This window comes from Leucoraja erinacea, chromosome 4 (genome assembly GCF_028641065.1).
Source record: "Leucoraja erinacea ecotype New England chromosome 4, Leri_hhj_1, whole genome shotgun sequence".
Taxonomy (NCBI): Eukaryota; Metazoa; Chordata; class Chondrichthyes; order Rajiformes; family Rajidae; genus Leucoraja; species Leucoraja erinaceus.
In genome coordinates this window covers 79272672-79299646 of record NC_073380.1, presented here as the reverse complement: position 1 = coordinate 79299646, position 26975 = coordinate 79272672, and the positions used below count along the sequence as shown (strand labels likewise).

At 40.9% G+C, this 26975-nt stretch overlaps 1 protein-coding gene across 1 annotated transcript in view; it reads right to left on the bottom strand.

Moving 5' to 3' along the window:
• Positions 1 to 4736: 4736 nt before the first annotated feature.
• Positions 4737 to 26975, bottom strand: part of mal2 (mal, T cell differentiation protein 2) — a 39113-nt gene continuing 16874 nt past the window's right edge. Inside the window, exons 3-4 of the mRNA XM_055634607.1 lie at positions 8306 to 8476; positions 4737 to 6222 (exon numbers count right to left, since the gene is read on the bottom strand). Coding sequence (XP_055490582.1) covers positions 6151 to 6222; positions 8306 to 8476 — 243 coding nt within the window. The 3' untranslated portion in view covers positions 4737 to 6150. The remainder of the gene's footprint in view (positions 6223 to 8305; positions 8477 to 26975) is intronic.

Below are 26975 nucleotides of genomic sequence, written 5' to 3'. Positions count from 1 at the left end.
GCTGCAACTTTCCAAATTCTTTTTGTTGTTGTTCATTTGTCCTGTTTTAGTTAATTTTCGGTTTATTAGGTTGTGTATGTGTGTGGGTGGGGGGGAGAAACATGTTTTTGGTCTCTTCCTTCGGGGGGATGTGACTTTTCTTGTCGTATACCCCGTCTCCGCCTGCGCAGAGGCCTCGGAGCTGAGGCAGCGTTCCGACTCCGGAGTTGTGGTGTTCCGACGGCAGCGGCGACCCGGCCTCGGAGCTGGGGCAGCGGCAGCGGCGACCCGGCCTTGGAGCTGGGGCAGCGGCGACCCAACCTCGGGCACAGTGGACGACATCGTCGGGAGCTCACAGGTCACAGGTTGGTGACCTGTTTTTCAAAGGACAGCTGTAATCACAAGGTTGCAACAGATAAGAACCTAGACGGAACTGCAAACAACTCTGCCTCCTCTTCTTCTTCTTGCGTATGGCGTGCACAGCCTAAAGTTGTCGGACTACTTGTTCTATTTGATCTTATTTGATTGTGCATGCCAGGTTGATTGCATTTATCGAAACAGGGCGGACCACGTGAAGGTTGCAATCTCCCACCCCTCTGCCTCAATAGATGAGGAAAACCTACTTTTTGACAAAGTGTGTTGGGTTTTTAGCTATTTACAACCCACAATGTTTATTTTAATTAAGGTAGCTGTGAAGGCTAAATGCATTGACACCTCTATTTATTATCATCCTAACATTCTATGTTGGCCATTTTTCCTATCATGCTTTCCCTGTAAGTGAGCTCTAAGGTTAATCAGATTATAACCTACTCATCGTTATACTTTTCAAAATTTCCAATAACACAGATAGATTTCCAAAGGTCAAGAGAAGAGAATATTGTGCCGAGGGTTAACCCTGATTATGAATGGTAGAGCTGGTTCAAATGAGACTAAAGGTCTACACCAGTTAATTATTTGTTTCTGAGCCTTCATGTAGCACATCCTCACCACATTTGCCAGGTATTGTTTGACGCTGGCGGTAGCAGAAAATAATCTCTCTTTTACATTAAACTGTATCATCACAGTTTCTTTACATCAAACATCATTTAACTTGGAAGAATTGGTTCTTCAATGTAGTTGGGTAAGAATTCTACATAACATGGGTATCTTCACAGATCGTAGTAGTTAATTGTGACAAATCACAAGTACAAGTGTTGTACTTCCGGTGGCGCTGGTGTCAGCAGCCTCCACCTACAGCCCGGTAGATACCTTTCTGTTTTTTTGTTTATTTAGGTTATGTAATGGTGTCTACTTTTTAAAATGTTTTTTTGGGGGAAGAGGGCACGGTGCGGGGGACAGTGACCTTCAGCTGCTTCCAAGGTGAGGCGCGATATTAACCTAGACGCGAACTCGCAAACCCGCCCCCCCCTCTTCTTCTTCCCCCGTATCCCCCACAGCAGCCTAAACCTGGATTGGCGCGGCCTTTTCCTATTTGATCTTATTTGATTGCTCCAGCAGCGTTGGGACATTTATCGAAACATCGCGGACCACGTGAAGGTTGCAATCTCCCACCCCTCGCCGTCAATAGATGAGTGCTGGACCTACTGCACCGACATCCTGGAGCTGGGCGGTTTGCGGAGCTCCCAACGTGGGCGGCGCTGATGGACAGCGCGGTGTCCTGCGACTCTGCATTGCTCACACCTGCGGACTCAGGATCCTGCATTCTATGCAGCGGGATTTTTCCTGATCAGGAGCTTTCCGCTGAGTAGGTGGCTCTCACCGTCGGGGTTATAACGTACCACCGTTAGCCCGGCATGATTTCCAATAACATCGGATTTCCAAAGGTCGGGCGAAGAGACTGCGGGTGCTCGAGGATGGCCCCTGACCATGGATGGTAGAACACGGAGGGGAGGCTGGCTGGACTATGGTGCCATCCTCACCTTGGTGCCATTTATGTTATGTTGTGTCGTGGACTTTCTGTGTTTGTGCTTTTTTAAAAATTTAATTTCAATTTTATTTTTAATATGTTTTATTATTTATTTATTATTTATTTATTTTTTGGTGATTTTTTTTATGATACTGCCTGTAAGGGAAATTCATTTCGTCGTCTCAAATTGAGACAATGACAATAAATTTGAATACAATACAATACAATCACAACCTAAGTAGCTAGACAAAAACAATAAACCAAACCTTCTACTGACATCCACATCAAATGAATGAATACTGAACGAAAACCCGGAATTAATCTCGATCCTTAATGTAGATCGGCTATAGCATGTTAGCCAATCATAGTGCTTGTTAGTAGTAGCCCCGCCTAGTACATGCTTTACAATATTAAGAACTCGCCTACGTCAGGCAGTAGATGTAGCAGCTTGGACATGTAATGTACTGCATATCCCATGCTGTAAGTGTCTAATAAAGATATGTTGTATCTTTACACGTGTATGAGTCTGGTAATTACATGGTGTCAGAAGTGGGATGCATATGAGACTGGCTTGTCGCCGCCGTCGGTAGTGGTCTGTAGGCATGCTGCGCCTAGTCCGTACTGGGACGCATCGCATGTGATTGTGACTGGTAATTTTAGATCGAAATATGACAGTGTTGGTGCGCTGGCCAATTGTAGTTTGAGTGTTGTAAACAAGAGAGTCACACAACATATAATCCAAGATCATCTTTAATCTTTACGCAAGCTATAGCAGTACAGTAGGTTGTTAGATGTCAGAGCATCCTGACTGCTTCCAGAACTGAGCAGTAGAGGAAGTGGGTGTTAATATAAATGGTACAGTAAGGTGGTGTTAGTGATGCTGGTCTATTATGATTGGTTGTCATGCATAAACCAATCTTATCCTTCCCCCTAAAGAGTGAATAGTGAGCACACATGTCATAAGAATTAAACAAATTCGCCATATCTATCAGGCGGTCTACTAATGCGTGTCAGAAGTGGGATTAGTGATGCTAGTCTATTATGATTGGTTGTCATGCATAAACCAATCTACAAGTGTGTCAAAAGCCCTTTAGTGCTGCGGGTACCAGGACCATGCCGTGTCTTTGTGTGTCAGTCGCTGGGCAGGAGAGCCTAGGATGTTGTCCCCTGCACGTCTTCAGACTGACAATGGCAGGCAGTTCACCAGCCAAGCATTTAAGAACTTTGCTGAAAGATGGAACGTTCCTACCTTGCCAAATCCGACATTTACCTGGACTTGCTCAATCTACGAAACATTGCACGGGACAACATCCTAGGCTCTCCTGCCCAGCGACTAATGTCTTGCCAGACCTGTACAGTCCTGCCTGTCTCTCAACAGCAGCTGCAGCCGCGCGTCCGCTCTCCACCCGCGGTGCAGAAGCAGCTACAATTCAATCGTGACACACAGAAGCATTTCTACGACAAGTCCAGCAAGCCGCTCAAACCACTCACACGTGGACTAGTGGTTTGCCTGCAAATTGACAAGGGACATACCAGGCTGGGACACATTTACGGCCTGTCCAAAGAACCACGTTCGTACCTGGTCGAAGTGGATGGAGACATCTACAGACGCAACCGTCAACATATCTTTCCAGTGAAGGAACTGCGTCCTGCAACTCCAGGTGCTGATGCCCAGCCACTCGTGTTCGCTCCAACATCGGTTTCAGCTACTCCACCATTAGCCGTTATTTCTGCCGCGGGCTCCCCGCGTTGGTTTACACCTGGCTCGCCTATGGCTACTCCCGGCAGGCCCGGCGGGACGCCGGTGGTGTCCCCACTCCCGAATTTTCTCCCGCGAAAGAAGGCGAGGCAGTCATCTACCGCATGAGTGCTGGTCGGGTTTGCAGGCCACCCGTCAGATATGGCGATTTTGTATAATAGTAAGATTAAACGAGAACTTACCAGTTTGAAGTTTGATCTGTATTTTATGAGGAGTTATGATGAGGGATTACGTGAAGAAACCGCTCAGTGCGCAGGCGCGGCATACTTCCAAGCAGCGGTGTGGAATCACAGATAGACACAGTTATTTGAAGTAAACATAGTAAAGAAAAGGAGACATCAATTATTAGTTTGATCCATATAATGAGGGTGTGAGCGGAGGGCACGTAATCCATCATCATAACTCCTCATAAAATCAAACTGGTAAATTCTCGTTTAACCTTACTATTTTACTTCGGAGTCACGTGAGTGACTACGTGAAGACTTCAAAGCTCTGTGATTTCAAACCGTGTAACAGTTTTATTTCACTCACTGCCGAAGTTCTTGAGGGAGGAAATGTTATCGTAATCAACCAATGAATCTGTTTTTCAAGAAACAAAAAGGAATTTATTAACAATAACAAAAATAAATTGCTCCCCCGGGCTTAAATTAAATATTTGCAGCTTGTAATATCTTTTCTGCAAATAGATCAGGTTTCATCAACGGCTTATTATAAAAAGTTCTGAATGTCGTTTCCCGCGACCATCCTGCTGTATTCAGAATATGGTCAATCGGTACGTCCATTCTCTCGGCCGTTGATGTAGATGCTACACTTAATGTTATAAACTATTAGCTTTGGTTTACCTGTAAGCAAAAAAAACTCCCACCTCCACCAAGTCCAGTCCCATGCTTGGGGAATGGATCAGAGGTCCAAGAATGTGTGTTCATCCACTCCTTTATTTCCAGATAGCTTTTAATCCCATTGCAAATCCTCAAAATAAACAACAAAATTATTGAGAACCAGTATGTACCGGTAGGTTATATTTTTATAAATCTATAAAACATTAATTCTGATAAGAGTCTAGTAAAGAAACAATTCAAATAACAGAACATGTCAGATTACAACCTTTATTCAGTGCAATTACTGTTAAAAAACTAGGATAAACATTAGACTAGTCAGAATCAAGAAAACCACAATGTATACCATTGGAAAGTATGATAGCAAATTAGGGAATATTTAGCTTGTGTTGATGATTTGCAAAAGTGTATTTGCGAAATTGACCAAACTGAAGTGTATGATAGATTAATTACTTGGTATCGGATTAATACTTGCTCCGAGATGGTTGAAGTTATGAATCAGCAGCCTGATGTCAAATTACAGTTTTCCTATTGGAGCAAATATTGGAGCAACCAAAAAAAAAATACCCAATGAAAACCGAGAGAAATATCTGTGGTAAACCAAATCACACTGTTTTGTTAGTAAAAATAAAAATCACCAATTATGAAATCATATCTGTCTGGAAAAAAAATAGTAATCTCTTCTTCTGCTGGTTAGTCGAATTATGGATGCTGGATGAAAGGTTTTGAATAACAATTTTAGGCACATCATGAAAACCATAAACAATGGGAATGGCTTTTTAAGCTGAGAATGGACTGAAGGTATTCATGCAGTCTACAGCAAGAGCTCTACACATTTAAATAACTAGGTTTAACGTGACAAAACTCTGCACCATGTGGCAAACCAGTGTTAAGATGGTATACATTTGTTCAGTAAAAGGACTTCAGTTGATTAGCATGAAGCAATTCTTGTCAGATTAACCACAAACCCTTAAAGCATTACTACTGATCAGAGAATTATTAATATATCCCAAACTCCCTGACCTACTTAGAAACATCTTCATTTTAACTAGCACATATAATACAAGGCTATTTCTTCCATAACAAAAAGCTCCTGATATATTGTGTAAGAAAACTAAAAAAACTGGGATTTAATAAAAACAAATTTGACTTGTTTCACAATACTTCATATTTACCCATTTAATGTACTGAATCTCAAGAGTGTAAAGGTTATATCATGTAAATAAATTATGCAATATGAAAATTCACAAGCACGAATGAAAATGATTACATTTAAAAAAAGTGTTTATGCAAGCAGATAAACATGATTTCAGTCCTTGGGATTTTTTTTATTCCCTTCACCCCAAATCTTTTACTGTACATAAACTCTGATACTGCAATCAAATATATTGTGAAACCTATAACTGTTGAGTAACACACTGAACATTCCGACAGATTGGAATCCAATTTATTCTTTCACAAGTTTTAGATCTTAACACTGAAAATAATCACAAAAATGTTATTAATTTATTAACAAAAGACACTGCTGCAAAATCACCCCAGTATAAAACAGTATTGGCCTTTGAAGGACCACCCTTGGTCTTGGGACGAGTCTTTCAGCAATGCAAGTGGTGTGTCAGCGAAATGAATCCAGCCACCTCTATCTTTCCATATAGTTCATGGGCACCGATTTACAGTTTCCATCTTCTCAAGGCAAGAGTCAGACTACAGGCGTAACACAGGGTAACGACAAATGAAAATATCTGAAACAGAATGATAAAAAAAAAGTCTGACCAAATCGGAATGCTGCAGTTGTTATGGTTTCATTTTAGGTATGAATTGCATTTCTCCATTTGATAATCTGCTTGCAATTGTACTTCAAAAATATACAGTAAACACATCACTGAACAAACCTTTAAGGACCAGAGACTGGTTGATAACCATAGCCATGCATGCTCCCCACTCCTCCAACCCACTTATCTTCAGTTACACACACCTATATTCTGGACTCCTTTAATATCAGCCTCTTGAAAATCTATTTTAATTATTTCATCACTGCGTTACCTTCGGTTGCCTAATCTTAAAATCGGCAACTCCCTTCCTAATGTTCTATTTCAAAATACTCTTAACATTTGCGTTTTAACAATCCTTTTTCACAGCCCTTGTCAGGCTTTGAGTCAGGTTTTGTTGGGCAATGCCCCTGCGTAATGCCTGGAGACATTCTGATGCCACCATACAACCGCGCCGAAACTTGTAAACAAACGGCCAGGTCAGCAGAAAGTTGCGGATAGTTGGAACAGTGTCACACCCTCACTGTTAGAGAATAGAAAAGTGTAAGCCTGGGTCTGCCACACAATCTCTATTGCACGCTTGACTGGAAATCAAACTGATAGTTACTTTTGTTAAAAAATTACCCAGCAGACCAAGATGATCATTTATTGCAATCAAAGTATTAATTGAGAAAACTATTTTGCAAGGATAGACACAACTACTTCTTGCCAGTTTGATTAATGCTTCAGGTAAACATTTTAAGATGATTTCAACCATGTCCAATTTCCATTCTAAAATTCCTCCTTTCAGATCTATCCCAGCATATCTTGCACAAGAGACATTCCCACCCATAGTCACAGGTAATCTATTATCACCTTGACTACAAGTACCACCTTCATGATGATTCTGATTACAACTGACATTATCTTCTGTTTTACTTCAGGAGGGAACTTCCTTCACCTTTTGTGCGGAAGTTTCTGATATAACAAGAATGTCAAGTGGCTGTGTTATTATTCACAAAGGAGTTTTAAGCTGTGGTCATTAAGTTGAAACATGTGCTGCAGCCGTTAATAAACATTATCCTGGAGCAATAAGTTTGGTCAAAGATATAGGTTTTTAAGGGGCATTTGACAGGAGTCTCTTGTGTGTGGGAGCTCTTGGCCAATTTAATAAACTTGAGATAACACTGTGGATCCAGTTTTGGTAGTAAAGCAAGGCCAATTTAATAAACTTGAGATAACACACGGTTGAACTTAGAGATGGGGAGGGGTGTGGTCAAAACAATGAGTTGCGACTTTGATAAATGACACCCACAGAAGAGGTAACGGTAAACCAACATGGCAACATGTCTGTGATAAGGTACATGGAAATAATTTGAAGTATGGGATTGCTCTAAGCTGGCAATAGACTCAATGGGCAGAGTGGCCTCCTCTGGTTTCAACATTAAAAAAAAGTCATATGAAATACCACTTTGTCAGTAAGAAATGTAGGTTACTTTCATCCATCTGAAGGAATAATCTATAATTCATGCAAATTGTAGACACTGGGACATTTGACCAGAAGCAGCAAAGGAATCTCAGCAGTTACGCGTAGTTGATCGTCTACCCGCATTTAGAAGGGCTTAAAAAAAAAAAGACTTCCAGGATGAGAACAGCTGCACCGTTTCAACTAAATTCAGTTTAGTTTAGAGATACAACGTGTAAACAGCCTCCCTCCCCAATCCGTGCTGACCAACAATCACCTGCACACTAGTTCTAACCTACACACTAAGGACAATTTACAGAAGCCAATTAACCTGCACGTCTTTGCAATGTGCAAGGAAACCAGAGCACCCAGAGAAAACCCACGCGGTCACAGAGAGAATATACAAACTCCATACAGACGGCACCCATAGTCAGGATCGATCCCAGGTCCCTGGCGCTGCAAAGCAGCAACTCTACTGCTGCTGCACTGTGGCTCTCTGGTTTTCTCTATACTCCTGCTAGATTCATTGTTCATTAAATAATTAAGGTTGCAATTCTAATTAGAGTTAACTTCTGAACCTTGTATTAGTTAGAAATGCAGATGACAACTTACCGTAGCAACAACATTGATACTGTACTGTCGAAAATCTAGTAAAGTTATCAACTTAGCTCCCCCTAAGGTTCCATTAAAGCTTCCAGGATCTACAGCCGCAGACGTTGTTGCAGCTTCAAGCAGTGATGCCCCAAAGTAGAATACAAAGGCGATGAAGTGATAGACAAAGTCCTGTAATTTAAAAAAAAGAGTCTTAGGAATACGTCAATTTGCATCAAATGCATCAATTATAAATTTGACCAAAGTCGTAATCAGTTGACGAAAAGATTCTGCAAAAATAAAAATGCTGGCAGCATACAAGTTTGAGATAGATAGCGACTACACATTGAGTAAGAAGGAACTGCAGATGCTGGTTTAAACCAAAGCCATTACACACAAAAAACTGGAGTAACTCAGCGGGACAGGTAGCATCTCTTGAGAGAAGGAATGGGGGACGTTTCAGGTCGAGACCCTTCTACAGACTACACATTACCAGATTGCCAACAGTTTTAGAAAAGGGCAAAGTTTCTGGTGCTCTTCAGTATGCAAGCATAGCAGAGTATTATTAAGTACAAGAATCCTTTTAGAGCCATCTTTGATCTGTGGCCTATTTAACATCCTAGAGTGGTGCTACATTTAACTTTGGAGAAACTTGCAACTCCCATATGATACCCAATAATTGCAGGGTAGACAAAGTCAATGATGTCCACTTAGTCACAGAGACTGATTACCCATTAATGAGATGAAAGCCAATAAGGTAGCTAATGACAACAAACAATACTCCAAAAAGAGTAATCAGGAGATAAAACACAGTGAATGCAAGCAAAACTAAATGATTATTTAAAAAATAATTCATTAGGAGACAATCTATGTCAGGGCCCTGTTGATGAAGCGAGTGACATTGTAATACAAGTACACAGTTCCTTGAAAGTGGCACATATAGGCAGGATGGCAAACATGGCTCTTGGTATACTGGCCTTCATCACTCAAGGCAAGGAATATAGAAGTGGAGGGCATGTGAAGTGATCAGTCTGAAGAAGGGTTTCGGCCCGAAACGTCATCTATTTCCTTCGCTCCATAGATGCTGCTGCACCCGCTGAGTTTCTCCAGCATTTTTGTGTACCAAGGAATATAGAAACTAGGATGTTATATTGCATTTGGTCCTGTTCCTATGCTGTACCATTCTGTGCTCTATCATGTTGATTGGTGGTGAGATTGGTTATAACTAATCCCACTTAGGCGATTTTTCAGCGGACTGCCGGCGACTGTTAAGTTGCCGGCAGTCGCCTGAAAAACCGGCAACCGGAATGGCGACTGTCGGAGTGGAACACACACAAACACATCGCTTCCTTCACCAGTCCGTTATGCAGGCGGGGGACAAGGCAAGCGGGGTGACCACTGTCTAAAAAATTCACACGGTGCAAAGCCAAGGTGATACAGGCACACACTGCGATAAACAGGAAGGTTGGCGCTGTAATTAAGGCAGCTAGCACAATCCTTTAAAAGGGGGGGGGGGGGGAGAGAAGGGGGAGAAGGAGGGGATACAACTTTTAATAAGCCAGAGATACACGGCTGTGGAGCACGGTAGGCATTAACATTACCGGTTGGTTATCCTTGGTTCTGAAAAATACTGCTTACCCTTTTCCCCCCCCCCCCAATGAGATTCACCATCAGCACCAGCTACAACCTACAAGAACCTCCGACCTCCTGGCAACCCACTAGGACCTCCTGACGACCCACCTGCGGCACGAGAATTCTCGCCACTCCCCATGGCAGCTTCATTCTATTCGCCACTAATTATTCGCGGTGACCACAATGAGGCCACGACTAGTTACCAGAATACGGAAACTCCTCGCGACGATGGAGGCGACTCTCCGGCAACTACCTGCGCAAACATGGGGGCGAATGCATAGTCTCTTGCAGTCGCCTAAAAGGTTGCCTAAGTGGGACAGGCCCATGCAGAATATCTTCTGCATTTCAGGAAGTTGCGGCTCGCCTGCAGTGCATCTGTTTTTTCTTTTTTTTGTTGTTTTCTTTTGTCCTGTTTTTTGACCTTTTCTTGTCGTATCCCCCGTCTCCGTCTCCCTCTGCGCTGAGACCTAATGGCGGAGCTGGCGGCCTCCAACTGGGACCAACTTCAAGGCTCCGGAGGCAGAGCCAGCCAGGACTTACCAACGGGAGGATGGCCAACTTCGGGGCTGTGGTGGTGTTACAGCGGCGGTGACCCGTCTTCGGAGCCTCGGAGGCTCGGCCGCGGGCCCAGTGGACGACAACGTTGTCCTGTTTTTCTGGTGACCTGTTTTTCTGGAGCTCCAGCAAAAAACAGCTTCGTCCGCTAGACGGGAGGGCGGCAGCTTCGACAGCCCTGGGCCGCGGAGTTTTAACCGGCCCATTCGTGGAGCTCGGATTCAGCCGCTGGACATGCTTACCATCACCCAGCGGGGTCACAACATCGGAGGCCTGGATCGCCTCAGCGCAGAGGGAGAACAAGGAGGGAAGAGACAAGGACTTTAAGATTTTTGCCTTCCATCACAGTGAGGAGGTGCCTTGTGGACTTACTGTTGTGGATGTTAAATCTGTGTTTATTGTGTGTTTTGTTATTTTATTCTATGTTATGACTGAAAGGTACAAAATTTCGTTCAGACTGAAAAGTCTGAATGACAATAGAGTATACTTGACTTGAAGGGGACATTTTTTCCTCACGTTGATCCGACATTTGGAAAAAAGTGATAAATGAAGGAAACTTCACACTTTACAATTAGAAAAAGAAAAATGCGAGAAAACTTGCCAGGTGAGGCAGTATTTGTGAGAAGTGAAACTGGTCAAAGTTTCAAGTCAAAGACCCTTCATCCAAATCGAGAAAGGCAATTGAGATAGCAGAGAAGGTGGAATAAGGCTACGAGTAGAACAAAGACAATTTCTTTAAAACGGTGAAATTATGTAGCCCTTAAATTGATAGTTGAAATCCTTTGCCTGGGTAATAAAACAGAACAGCACAGCACAGGAATGAGCCCTTCGGCTCACAATGTCTGGTTCAAACATGGTGACGACAAAGTCTCATCTGTCTGCCCATAATCCATATCTATATCTGTGTGAAGAAGGGTTTCGGCCGAAAACGTTACCCATTTCCTTCGCTCCATAGATGCTGCTGCACCCGCTGAGTTTCGCCAGCATTTTTGTGTAACATCCATATCTATGGTCTTTCTTGAAAAGTAATTTAAATGCCACTAATCTATCTGCATCCGCAGCATGTTCTAAGCATTCACTACCCTCTAAAAAAATGTTGCTCCGCAGATCTCCTTGAAACGTTGCCCCTCTCACTTTTAACCAATGCTCTCGAATATTTAATATTTCTATCTTGAGAAAACGATTCTGCCTATCAGGTCTTCCCACAACCTCCCGAAAAAAACAATCAAAATCTGTCCATTGTCTCCCTGTGGCTAATAGGTCCCTAATCCACGCATCATTTTGAAAAACATCCTCTGCACCCTTTCCAATGATTGCACCTTCTTTCTGTAATGGGACAACCAGAACTGCATGCAATATTCCTAAATGTGCCAAAGCAAATCCTAGGCTGCATCATGACTTCCTGATTCTTATGCTCAACTCAGTGAAAGACACACTGCTCTGCCCGAAATGGTAAAAGTGCAGAGGGATATACTGCAGTAGGACACCCCTCAAACAAGGGAAGGGATATTAATGTTCATAAGTGATAGGAGCAGAGTTAGGCCATTCAGCCCATCAAGTCTACTCCACCATTCAATCATGGCTGATCTATCTCTCTCCAAACTCCATTTTCCCGCCTTCTCCCCATAACCTCTGACCTACTATCTGAATGATGTCAAGTTGGGAAAAGGGGAAGTACAACGGGACCTTGTTCATCAGTCACTGAAAGTAAGCATGCAGGTACAGCAGGCAATGAAGAAAACCAATGGCATGTCAGCCTTCATAACAAGAGGAGTTAACTATAGGAGCAAATAGGTCCTTCTGCAGTTGTACGGGGCCCTGGTCAGACCACACCTGGAGTATTGTGTGCAGTTTTGGTCTCCAAATTTGAGGGAGGACATTCTTTCTATTGAGGGAGTACAGCGTAGGTTCACCATGTTAATTCCCCGGATGGCGGGACTGTCATATGTTGATAGAATGGAGCGACTGGGCTTGTATACACTGTAATTTAGAAGAATGAGAAGGGATCTTATGGAATCATATAAGATCATTAAGGGATTGGACATGCTAGAGGCAGGAAACATGTTCTCAATGTTGGGGGAGTGCAGAACCAGGGGTCACAGTTTAAGAATAAGGGGTAGGCCCTTTGGAACAGAGATGAGGAAACACTTTTTTACCTAGAGAGTTGTGAATCTGTGGAATTCTCTGCCTCAGAAGGCAGTGGAGGCCAATTCTCTGGATGCTTTCAAGAGAGTTAGATAGAGCTCTTAAAGATAGCGGAATTAAGGAATATGGGGAGAAGGCAGGAACGGGATACTGATTGTGGATGATCACCGTGAATGGTGGTGCTGGCTCGAAGGGCCGAGTGGCCTACTCCTGCAAACATTGTCTAATCAACAACCTATCAATCACTGCCGAGTAGAGGCCTAGCACCCTCAAACATTCATCATTTGTTAACCCACTCATTGCTGGGATCATTCTTGTAAACCTCCTATATAGCACCAGCATATCCATGCTCAGATATGGGGCACAAAATTGTTCACAATACTGCAAAATGAAGTCTGACCAGCACTTTACGGAGCCTCAGCATTACATCCCTGATTTTGTATTCTAGTCCTCTGGAACTAAATGCTACCATTGCTTTTGCCTTCCTCCATGCCGATTCAACTTGCAAATATTGCCCTAGGGAGCCATGAGGGGCAAGGGTGTTTTGTTTAATGATAGATGCAAACAATACCAAGTATGACATTAATTAACATTTAGACCGGGATATATGAAGAGCTTTGCATAGCTTTTATTTTGTATGCATTTTTATTTGAAATAGAGTTTATAAAGTTGATGCTTGAAATAAAAAAAAAAATCAATACAAGCCCTGCAGGCTGCAACATGCCCACATGAAAAGTCTGCTGTTCCTTTAGCATATGTTGTAACAATGTACATGGCCTCAGATCAGGGAGGGAATAGGATGACAAATTCACATGGTGGGCAAATGCAAGCTCAAGAGTTAATTTTGCAGACAAAGCACATGCTCCATGACCATAGAACAAGACAGGACAGAACAAGTCCCTTCAGACCAATGTCAGCACCGAACATGATGCCAAGCCGAACTGGTCTCGTCGGCCTGTACAGGTACAAATATCCCTCTATTCACTGCACTTGCATATACCTATCTAAAACCCTCTTAAGTGGCACTATCACATCTTCCTCCACCACCTGGCCATGTGATCCACACCCCCCCATTAAAGTGTAAAATGCTTGCCATGCACACCCCCATTAAAAACGTCCTTTCCCTCACCTTATAGTGTTGGACATTGTCAACTTAAAAATGGTTGTGTCTACCCTACCTATGCCACTCATAATTTTATATAGGGTAATTGTTCCAGATTTTTCATTTCTTTAATGTAGGAGGCCAAATCATGAACATTGACTTTTGCAAGCTGGAGTGCAAGTGAAGTTCTACCCAAATTGGAAAGACCGACTGGATCACTAGATGGTGGGAAGGGAAGACGTGAAAGAACAGAATGCTCCCCACTGCTGTAGCACAAGAAAGCACCATACCATGGGCAGGACGAGTTGCGAACTACAGATGGACCAGGGAGTCAAGGTGGGTGATCTCTTCAAAATGCTGAAATAGGGCAGAGTGGGATGTGTTGAATCTAGGGTTGGAGCTGACAGAAAAAGCTACAAGGAGGAGGAGAAGGGCTGAAAGCAGAAATTCAACCTGAGAACGAGCAATGAAAGAGCGTCTCACGGGAGCTTGTTGTGCAAGTTACTTGCCTGATGTTTCATAGTTTACAACCAAGTATAGTAAACCCTCGTTTTAACAGACCCCTTTATAACGGATTTCAGTGGTGGCAGACGGACCTACCGATGCTGTCAATGCTACCCCTGGCTCACAAGGTCCACCAGTGAGCCCTTCTTCACCGGCTGCCTCATGGTGCAGTTGATACGGCTGTTAACGTGGTACACATTATATCCCCTGGTCGGCAACACTTTCTTCAGGACGTTGCCAACGACAAGACGACCCCGGTCACTGTTGGGCTCTCTCCCCCTCACACCAGCTACTGCTTCTTCCAATCGGCCTTCGCATTGTCCACTCGGACACCACCCTCCACCCCCACCTCCTCCCCCACTCCACCTTGGATTACATCAGTGACGGCTGTGATGCAGAGAGGGTGGCAGAGTGAACAAAGCAGTGGAAAAAGGAAGAGGCGGTGGTGGATGGGGGGGAGATGGCAGAGTGAATCGAGTGACTCCAACAGGAAAAAGTAGCAGCTGGTGAGAGGAGAGGGAGTCTCATAGTGGAAGCTTGTATTCCAATCCAGTGTACTACAAATGGAAGCATATTCTAAGTTCAAGGCCATCAAGGAAAGTATATGAAGGGTGTGATCTTATTAGAGTGGAGAGATGGGCAAAGGCAAGCAATAAAAAGCATTATTTCTAAACAATTTTGATAAAATGTACGCAGAGAATGACTGATCTGAAACTCAACTACAGTGCCCTCCATAATGTTCCGGACAAAGACCCATCATTTATTTATATGCCTCTTGTACTCCACAATTTGAGAATTGTAATAGAAAAAAAATCACATGTGGTTAAAGTGCACATTGTCAGATTTTAATAAAGACAATTTTTATACATTTTGGTTTCACCATGTAGAAATTACAGCTGTGTTTATATATAGTCCCCCCATTTCAGGGGACCATAATGTTTGGGACACATGGCTTCACAGGCGTTTGTAATTGTTCAGGTGTGTTTAATTGCCTCCTTAAGGGGCTGTCCCACTGCGACGACCTAATTGGCGAGTTTAGGAGAGTTTGAAAAATTTGTCTTGTTGAAAATCTCCTTCGACTATGTTGAAGACCAACTTCGGGAAAATTGGACACCGAATACTGGAGAGTGAAGACGACCTCCTTCGTTCTCCTTCGACCTCCTTTCAACTATGTTGAAGACTATCTACGACTACCATTGATTACCTATGAGTAACATGCTGACCTACTACGACCTACTTAGACTAAACCTACGAGTAAAAAAAGTATCGATTTTTTCCATGGAAACCTTTTTTACTCACAGGTATTTTTCAGCATGTTGAAAAATACGTCACGACCTAGCTGAGGCCTCGAGTACGCGGGGACTACTCTCGAGCATGAAGGAGTGTTACAAAGACCTCCTAGGACCTCGTGTCGACCATGCTGCGAGTATGAGTTGAAGACAAACTGGCCAGACCTCGTGGATTAGGTCGCTGCAGTGGGACAGGCCCCTTTAATGCAGGTATAAGAGAGCACTCAGCACCTCGTCTTTCCTCCAGTCTTTCCATCACCTCTGGAAACTTTTATTGCTGTTTATCAACATGAGGACCAAAGATGTGCCAATGAAAGTCAAAGAAGCCATTATAAGACTGAGAAACAAGAATAAAACTGTTAGAGACATCAGCCAAACCTTAGGCTAAGCAAAATCAACTGTTTGGAACATCATTACGATGAAATACGGCACTGGTAAGCTTACTGCTTGCAAAGGGACTGGCAGGCCAAGGAAGACCTCCACAGCGGATGCCAAAAGAATTCTCTCTATAACAAAGAAGAAAACCCCAAACACCTGTCCGACAGATCAGAAACGCTCTTCAGGAGTCAGGTGTGGATTTGTCAATGACCACTGTCCGCAGAAGACTTCATGAACAGAAATACAGAGACTACACTGCAAGATGCAAAAATAGGATGGCCAGGTTACAGTTTGCCAAGAAGTACTTAAAAGAACAACCACAGTTCTGGAAAAAGGTCTTGTGGACAGATGAGACGAAGATTAACTTATATTAGAGTGCTGGCAGGAGCAAAAGTATGGAGGAGCGAAGGAACTGCCCAAGACCCAAAGCATACCACCTCATCTGTGAAACACGGTGGTGGGGGTGTTATGGCCTGGGCATGTATGGCTGCTGAAGGTACTGGCTCACTTATCTTCATTGATGATACAACTGCTGATGGTATTAGCATAATGAATTCTGAAGTGTATAGACACATCCTATCTGCATAAGTTCAAACAAATGCCTCAAAACTCATTGGCCGGCGGTTCATTCTACAGCAAGCCGATGATCTCAAACAAACTGCTAAATCGACAAAGGAGTTTTTCAAAGCTAACAAATGTTCAATTCTTGAGTGGCCAAATCAATCACCCGATCTGAATCCAATTGAGCATGCCTTTTATATGCTGAAGAGAAAACTGAAGGGGACTAGCCCCCAAAGCAAGCATAAGCTAAAGATGACTGCATTACAGGCCTGGCAGAGCATCACCAGAGAAGCCACCCAGCAACTGGTGATGCCCATGAATCGCAGACTTCAAACAGTCATTGCCTGCAAAGGATATGCACCAAAATACTAAACATGACTACTTTCATTTACATGATATTGCTGTGTCCCAAACACTATGGTGCCCTGAAATGGGGGGGACTATGTATAAATGAGGAAATATTATATAAATAGAACCGCTTGGATAGTGACTTTTATATAAGCTAGGTAATTTGCAAAAGAAATGCTTAAGGTTTTCCTAACGAAATAAAGTACAAACAAACAAAGATGAATCAAAACATGGAGGCCTGAACCTGAACCTGCTTAGCTTAGTTTATTGCTTTGAGGCGATTATAGCACTGGAGGGAATTGTATTTGATATGATTTTGTGTTGGAGAATGGATAGCTGAATAGGGGCCTCTTCTTAGGCCAGAGGTCAACTGCTCTTTTCTTTATGGACATTCTTAAGCTGTGAGGTTTGTGCTGAGTTTGAGATATAGTTCAGGGCTGAGAGATAATAGGCCCTGTAGTTAGCCTTGGCTATGTTGAATTAGGATGTATGTGAAGAGGAGTAGTTGCTTGGAGAAGAAGATCATTTGTAATATTTGTAAAAGGCCTTGTAGAGAGATTGGAAATACAGCTCCCAGAGATAGCAGGAAAAGGGGAGGCTGTAAATTAAGAATGAAGTTGGGATGTGTATGGGTTTTGAACTTAGAAACTGTAATTCAGCAAACTTATATAATTAATGTTTTAAAGACATAGGTAACCGTATTTCAAACTGAAATTGTAGTAAAACAAATTATGAAATGTATTGTCTTAGTAGGAATGTAAACATTAGACATAGAAATTGTTTAGATTTATAGAAATATCTTTCTTCTTGGTTTGGGAAGTGTGTATGACGTGTGATTATTGTATTATATATGTATCTTATATTTTGAGGAGTGGTCTTTGATAATTGGGCCTAATGGGTTTTGCTGTGTTGAAATAAAATAAGCAAAGTTATACCACAGGCAAACAAAGGTTGTAAAGAGGCCAGGGAAGGGGGAATCATGAGACTGATGTTGTAAATCACCAGAAGGACTCAGATGATTGGTTACTAGCTTGTCATACCCTCTGTATCTGAAACGTCTAATACCTATATAAATGCCATGAGTTTGTATCAAAGTTACTCCTCTCTGGATCTGCCCTAGAGCATCAGCTCCGTTGGAAGGTTCAAGAGACTAGCTGAATAAATAATTTATTTTAACAGCAACAAGTGTTTGAGTCAAGTTGACTTTAGATTGACAAAATAACTCAGTTTAACATAAACACAGCTGTAATTTCTACATGATGAAACCAAAATGTATAAAAATACCCTTTCATAAAATTTAACAATGTGCACTTGAACCACATGTAATTTTTTTCTATTATAAATCTCAAATTGTGGAGTACAGAGGCAAATAAATAAATGAGGGTCTTTGTCCCAAACATTACGGAGGGCACTGTAGGTATTACGGTGGTGAATACGGCGTCAATTACAAACTAGCCATGTCTTATATATCTGTAACTAAGTGTGAAGGAGAGAAAAATCTGAATCCCACAAGCTTGGTACATTTGACAGTTTTTCTTTCACCCAGAAGCAACTGGCCCAGGTCATTCACGTGGCTGTCAATTCACCAACTTTCAATAATTGTAAATGTGCAACCACAGATGATAGATTGTGTATACTTTCCAAAGTTCAATTGGCAGACTGACTGACAAATGTTAATAAGTGTTTCATTAAGAAACGTGTTATTTTTGAATAAGAGTGAGTGGGGAAATGTTTTCAAATCAAGAATGGATCATGATAATTGAAAGGATTTGTTTATTTCCATGTTAGTACTAATTGTAAAAGTATCAAACTGAAGAATTATCAAACCAATCGATACGAATGTAAAATTCAGCCTGCAGTTCATTTTGTAACCCACGTAACCAATTACTGTGCTTCTCTTTAGACTTGATACTTCGGTCATGAAATGCATCACAAAAGACAGAAATGTATTTTTTATCCCACATTTAATCATCTTCCCATCAAACAAAATACATTAAATAATTTACACAATCGTCATTTTTTATTTGGAAAGGATTGAAAAGCAACATGACAATTTTTACCAAAGTCAAGGGACACTGCCATACAAAATGACAAACGCCTACCTCCAATGCGAGTTAGTGGCGAATGGTGCTTGAAAAGTGCGCGTAAATATACAAACAGGAGATTCAGCTTCTCAGAGCAAACCTTTACGGTATACAATGCAACATCCAATTAACCATTTGCAACTTGTGGCATTTTCACAAGTTCCAGTTTAATTTATTTTCACGTGTACCGAGGCCCAGTGAAAAGCTTTTGTGGCGAGCTAACCAGTCAGCGGAAAGACAATACATGATTACAATCGAGCCATTTACAGTGTACAGATACATAAGGGGATAACGTTTAGTGCATAGTAAAGTCTGGTCAAAGATAGTCCAAGTGTCACCCATGAGGCAGATAGTAGTTCAGGACCACATTGCTGACCTCCGGATTCTTTGATCGGACATGTTATCAATTCCTTTCTAAAGGAATAACATGGTTGATTTGCTTAGGGATCAGGCATTTAATTTGAATGATTATGCAAGCTTAATTCCTGATGAGTGACATTAAAAAAAATGCACTTTAAAAAACACCACAAACTCCTTAAAATGAATTAGAATCATATTTGGAAATACAATGTGTAGTTATTAGTATCAAAATCAGTATATAACAGTTGAGCGGAAAGAAACATTCTTGCATCTAATCAGTGAAATAAATAATTTTAGGAATGATATAATTCAGCCTTGACATTTCATTTGATTTATCATTGCTAGGCTGTATTTAATATCAGGTAGCACTTACATTCCAAACCATTCTGGCAATGCATTTGCGCCATCTCCATTAAACCCAAGTTAACCCACTAATTTTTCAACAACTATGCTTATTCAAATTATAATTAAATACGACAGGTAAAGCATTCACAGGCAAGTAAATGGAAAGATTTAGAGTGGAATAATATTGTACACCTATTGTTTAAACAAGTAGCCTACATCCAATAAACACTTAAAAAGTGAATGATACAATGAGATTTATGCAGCATTGGGCTTGTTCTTCCAACACCCAACTAGCAGTTACTCCAAATGTCAGCTGATACAGTCTTTATGTTTACAAATAGTCAACTAGAGTCCATCAGGCAAATTTACTTATTCCTGAACCATCTCATTGATACAGAGGGGCCACTGCTGTAACACTAAATTCTCCATAAAGATCCATAATTCCAAAATACTTTTCTGCCCATTCAATGTCCTAGTCCATTGAGTGATAGAAATCTGAATCCTGTGGGTTTTTTTTTAAATAATATTTTTATTAGAAGTAGACATATTATAAAGTATAGTTACATATTATAGTAAAAAAAACTTTTCATATACATCAGTCATACATTATTAAAATTTTCAATTGTCGATTACTTCTGCTTCTAATGTTTTTAAAAATATATATATATAGATAAAGAGAGAAAGAGAGAAAAAAGAGTTACAAATATTTAAAAAAAACCCAAAAAAGGTGGAATGGATTACTTATAATACGTCATTGGAGATAGGTTCGTAGATTATAAAGTATGACTTTTCATCTAATCCTGAGTTCAAGTTTCAGTTGGGTTTTCGTGCTGGGCCAATCTATCCCGTCAGATAATTAATGAATGGAGCCCATATTTTATCAAAAAGTTCTTGTTTGTCCATTAAGACAAGTCTAATTCTTTCTAGATATAGGGTCTCCGACATTTCCACAATCCACATTTTAATTGTAATTTAATTGTAGGGCCTTTCCAAATTTTTAATATTAATTTTTTCCCGGTTATTATACTGTAGTCGAGGAAATTTATTTGGCTTGTTGTGAGTGTTAAACTTTGCTCTGATATTCCAAGTATTACTAATTTTGAGTTTGGATCCAGTTTTATATTAATAACTTCTGAAATTATTTCAAAAATATCAGTCCAGAAATGTTTAATTTTTATACAATTTGCAAACGCACGTGTTAAATTAGCATCTAGATGTAGACATTTATCACAAATAGGAGAGATTTGTGGGAAGATTCTATTTAGTTTTATTTTAGTGTAATCTATGTAAGACTTTAAATTGTATTAAAGCATGTCTGGCATTTAACGAACATTGATGTATAAGTTGTAAACTTTCTTCCCACAAATCTTTTGTTATAGGATGACCTAATTCATATGGTTCCATTGGTTGTACCTTGTTGTTTAGGAGGGTGTTATAAATATAAGCTATTAATTTTTCAGTGTTAGGATGCTTGTTTAAACATTCATCAAGGATTTCTGGTTCCCTAGTCCTGTAGACTTGTGTATTAGATTTAACATAATCTCTAATTTGTAGATATCTGAAGAAATTATTTGAGTGCAGTCCATGATTCTGTTGTAACTCCTGAAATGAAAGAAAAGTGCCTTTCCCATAAAGATGTCCAATCTTTTTAATTCCATAATTTTTCCATTGTGTGAAACCCTTATCCAAAAAGGATGGTTTGAATAAGGGATTATTTACAATGGGAAGGCATAGTGGTATATTATTCAATTTTAAAACTTTTTTTAATCGTTTCCAAATTCGTATTCCACTATGTATTATATGGGGTTTTGCTTATAGGTGTTTTTGTGCAGTTTTGTGGTAGCAAATATGATCGGTCCAATTTCAAAAGGTAAACAGTCTTACTTTTCCATCCTTAACCAATCTGGGTGTTGATCCATTTTTTCCAGCCAGAAATTCATGTTTTTAATATGGACTGCCCAAAAATAAAACAAGAAATTTGGCAAAGCCAAACCTCAATTTATCTTTGACTTACATAAATGTTTTTTACTTATTCTATGATTCTTATAATCCCAGATAAAACTTGTAACAATGGAGTCGACTTTTTTGAAAAACGTTTTTGGGATATATATCGGGATTAATTGAAATAGGTACAGTAGTTGCGGTAAGATGATCATTTTTATAGCATTAATTCTACCAAGCATTGAAATGGGAAGTGTTTTCCAGTATCGAATATTCTTGTGTAGTTTATTCAGTAAGGGTGAAAAAGGGTGAAAGAGGTATATGTCTTAGTTACATAGATTCCTAAGTATTTAAATTTATCTTTAACTATTTTAAAAGGGGATTGTTGTAATGTATGTAGATTGAGTTTTATTATTGGCATGATTTCACTTTTATTCCAATTAATTCTATATCCCGAGAACCGACCAAATTGAGTTATTAAATTTAATAGATTTGGAATACTAGTTTCTAGCTTTGTAATATATATTAGTACATCATCTGCATATTCCTTGTTCCTCTAGTGTTATATCCGTATATTCCTGTATGGGTTCTAACGCTTTCTGCTAAGGGTTCGATTGCAAGAGCAAATAATAGTGGGGATAGTGAACATCCTTGTCTACAACCTCTAGAGAGGTTAAATTTAGTTGATAACATTTGGTTTGTTAATATTCTAGCTGTTGGATTAGAGTATAACAATTTAACCCATGTAAAGTACTTCTCTCCCAATTGAAATTTTTCCATCACCGAAAATAAATATGGCCATTCTACCTGGTCAAATGCTTTTTCAGCATCTAACAAAATAATTGCTAGATCTGCATTAGGAATTCTATTGGAGTATATAATATTGAATAGTCTTCTCAGATTATAAAATGAATAACGTTTTGGAATAAAACCTGTTTGGTCGGGGTGTATTAATTTGTTAATCACTAAGCTCAATCTATGATATAGAATTTTAGTTAATATTTTCTGATCAGTATTTAAAAGGGCTATTGCTCTATATGAACCTGGGTCTTCAAGATCCTTATCAGTTTTTGTTATGAGTATGATTGTAGATTCATTTAGAGTTTCTGGGAGTTTCTGTTGAGTGTAAGCGTATTTGTACAGTGTCTGTAGGCGTGGAGAAACCAGATCATAATTTTTTTAATAAAATTCAGAACTTAAGACCATCAGGACCTGCAGCCTTTCCGTTTTTTAAAGATTTAATTGACTCTTTGATGTCTTTTATCGTAATTTCAGCACCTAGTGATTCTCTCTCTTTCTGATTTAAACCCACAAGCTTACATTTCTGTAGAAATGTTTCCATTCCTGCTGATTGTTCTGTCATTTTAGATGAGTACAATTTTTGATAGTATTGTAAAAATCTATCATTAATATCGTTTGGCAGGGTTAGTGTTTCTCCCTTGTCTGTTCTAATTTTGTATATTGTTTTTTCCCCGTCCAATTTACGAAGTTGACGCGCTAATAGTTTTTGTGGTTTATCACCAAATTCAAAGTTTAATTGTTTTGTATGTTGATAAAGTTTTATAACTTGGTCTGAATATATCTTGTTTAATTTATATTTCAGTACTGCAATTTTATTGTGTTTTATCGTGGATGGTGCTGCTGCATTTCCTGTGTCTAATTGCTTTATTTCCATTTCCAGTTTCTGTTGTTTGGCCCTATTCTCTTTATTAAAAAATGATTGGGAAGAAATTAATGCTCCTCGTACAATTGCTTTAAATGTTTCCCAAAGAAGGGAAGCAGAGATTTCAGGGCTATCATTAGCCTCAAAAAACATATTAATCTGTTTTACGAGGTATTCATTATATAACTTTTCTTTAAAGATTTGGGGATTAAGTCTCCATTGTGACTGTGTCTCTACCATTCCGTTTAGTTTAATCATAAATGTTACTGGAGCATGGTCTGAGATTATGATATTATGATTTTTTTTTTAAAAAGCATAGCAAGAATCTCACTCATGCCCAATAAGAGATTAGGTAGCACTTTAAAATGTTTGAGGAAATGGTGTCTAGGAGCCTCAAATTATGAATTGGCAGTGTGATACCTGCTTCCATCAAACCACGGCATTCTTTGTTCACAGATAGTTACAGGACAGACCAATGCAATACCAAATTTGTGGCTTAGATGCTGTGACAAGGGTCCCCAGTGAAGAAGGGTATCGACCCAAAGTGCCACCCATTCCTTCCACCCAGAGATGCTGCCTGTCCCAGTGAGTTACTCCAGCATTTTGTGTCTACCCCCAGTGGAGAGGCGCGATCTTACTGCAGCTGCCCATCCTATTCTTTAGGCTGATTGAATGCATTTCTCCAGTAGTTTTCTTTGGTGAAACACCAAGACTGATGGGTAAAGAAGGCCTATTGCAGTTGGAAGTGATGGTGCCAATGCGCTGAAGTACAGCTGGCACACGATGATAAAAATAACAGCCCAGCAGGATGCACAACCAGCATATTGAGTCAACCTGCCAGTCATCAGAAGATTCAGACCAATGTTAGTAGGCTGAACACAGTTCATGGAGAGAGATATTCAAATAAATTAAATAGGGAAAAGATCCCAACACAAAGGTGCAGCCAATTAGACTTTGTGGCTTTAACATTGAAATAAAGGATTTGCATCGACATCTAGTTTAAGTTCAGCAATTTGCATAGTTTACATTCAAGAAAATTCCATGAACATTACACAAACAAAGACCAACTGACTGCCAAAATAACTTTAACTCAATGTCTGCAGTATGCTATTTGCACTTTTCTATAGTGCACCTTTATTATTGCATCTTAATTACATACCTTAAAATTTTACTATACTGACACACTGAATATTTTATATAATGTATATGTCCATTGTCTATCTTTATTGGTATATAGTCTGTCTGTGTTATAAATATTACTTGCACATTTGGAGTATGGGGAAACACAATTTCAATCCTCTGTGTAACTACTTGTTGCATTATTTGAATTGACAATAAAGTTTACTTACTTACTTAGTTAGTTTAGACGCAAAGTGCTGGAGTAACTCAGAGGATCAGGCAGCGTCTCTGGAGAAAAAGGATGAATGACGTGTGGGCTGAGAACCTTCTTCAGACTGGTATAAACCACATCTGCAGTTCCTTTCACCACAATTTTCATAGGTTGTTGACCTCTGGGGAAATTCAGAAATGAAAGGGAAACAAGACTCTCTGCACAAAGTGGTCGCTGCTTTTCACAGTACGTATCAGCTAGATGTACTACCTGCTGCCTTTAGGACATTTTGAGCCTCCAGTCTATCATGACAGAGCTCCAGCCTTCCATCACAATCTGTCAGGAACGGACCACAAGTTTCCAACTGCAGCTACATGCAATTAGTTTCCTACCTGCCCCGAGAACAAAAAGCAAGTAGGAGCTGGAATACACTGCCAGGCCCTTGAAACATGCCTCACCATTTGATCTATGCTGGCCTCAATTCCTCATGATTATTTCTCCATTCCCCTCAGTTTCTCAAAGATTTAGCCACTTCAAATATTTGTTAATGAGGAAGAAGTATGCCCGGGATCTGGTCTTCAGAAGAATGCAGATGCTCTGGTTAATCCAAGGCTTGGATGACTCGGATGGTTGAAATACTCGGAAGGTTTTTGTCAGAACACAGTCCTCCACACATTTCCTTATGAAGTCCGTAACAACTGTGGCAAATTCATTCAAGTCCGTTGCAGAGTCTTTGAACATTACCCAGTCTATTGACTGGGAGTCCAAGCAGTCCCATAGTTGTTCCTCTGCCTCACCAGGCAAGCTCTGTGCAGTCCTCACCTCCAGGGGTGCGATCTTGAGTTGCTGCCTGTATGCAGGAAGAAGTAGCACCAGAGAATAGTTGGATTTCCCGAAGTGAGGGTGAGGGATAGAGCGATAGGGATCCTTGATGGTTGTATAGCAGTGGTCAAAGGTGTTTGGTGCTGCAGGCGACATGTTGGTGGTAGTTCAGGAGTGATTTTACAGGTTGGCTTTATTGAAGTCCCCAGCTATGGTGGTAAACGCTTCGGTGTACGCTGACTGATGCTTGTTGACCACGGCGTGCAGCTCCTCCAATGCTAGACGGACGTCTGCCTAGGGTGGGATGTAGACCGCGGTCAGGATGATGGTGGTGAATTCCCTTGGGAGGTAGAAGGGGCGGCACTTTACTGCCAGGTGTTCCAGGTGCTGAGAGCAGGAGTTAAACAGAACTGCCACTTGTGAGCACCATGAAGAGTCGACCATGAGGCAGACGCCCCGTCCTCTCCCAGATGCCAGGGTTCAGTCCACACAATGGATGGAGAAACCTTCATGCTGGATGGCTGAATCTGGGGGTGAGCCATGTCTCTGTGAAACAGAACATTCCCTCAGCTCCCTTTGGTAAAGCAGCCTTGACCATAAGTCCTCCACTTTATTTTCCATTGATTGTACATTGGCCAGTAGGATGGTAGGGAGAGGGGGTGGGTCATTGTCCCTTGCACTTCAGTCTGACTTGTGGTCCTGCCCGCGGCCACGTTTCCAGACACCATGGAGGCCTCTCCAGTGTTTCCAGGTACAGTACGTACTGTTCCTGCGGTCCTTCGCCTGGTCAGGGATTCCCTTACACTCAGCAGCTCCGTTGCTGCCAGTAGATCGGAATAGCTTTAATCATTCAAATGCTTAGTAGCTTGTCATTTATAACGCTTGTTTCTGTTGGTTCTTTTATACAGGTAAGCTGAGAAATATTGTATTTGATGTCTTTCTGCTGTGCTGCTGGTAACATGTCACCACAGACAGGCGCCATATTGAAAAGTCATCCCTCATACTTCTAAACGCCAAGGAACATAGGTCTTTGGTAAACCAACCTCTCATCTCAGGAATTAGCCTGGTGAATCTCCTTTGTACTCTGATGTTATTGTATCTTTTATTAGGTAATGGGACCAAAACTGTACACCATATTCCATTGACCTCACCAAAACATGTACAATTGGAACAAATCTTCCCTATTTTTAAACTTCGAACCCTCGGCTACAACGTCAGCTTATGGCTTGATGTGTTGGTCAGTTTGGTCTTTCCAACATCCAGCAAATATTAGGTCATTGGGCGTTAAAAGGTCAATGAGCATGGGGTCCCCATGACACTTTCATGTATGGACTTGATATCCGACAGCAATTCTTAAATTACCAGAGGAACACCACAGGTAAGAATTGCAGGGAGTTCCAAAGTGTATATGACAGGGGCAACCTTTTTCAAATACTCTCTCTGTCCACCAGGGAGAGAAAGCCCAGCCTTGGTGAAATGGCATGCATGGCTGACTCAGTGGGAGAGTTGACAGAGCATGAAACTCTATGCATCTTCACAAATTCAGATTAGGCGGCAACTAGGGCCAACATGAGCACCGATGCAGAGGTGGGAAATAGAGTAATCAAATCTTTGCCTAACCAAGAGTGGAAG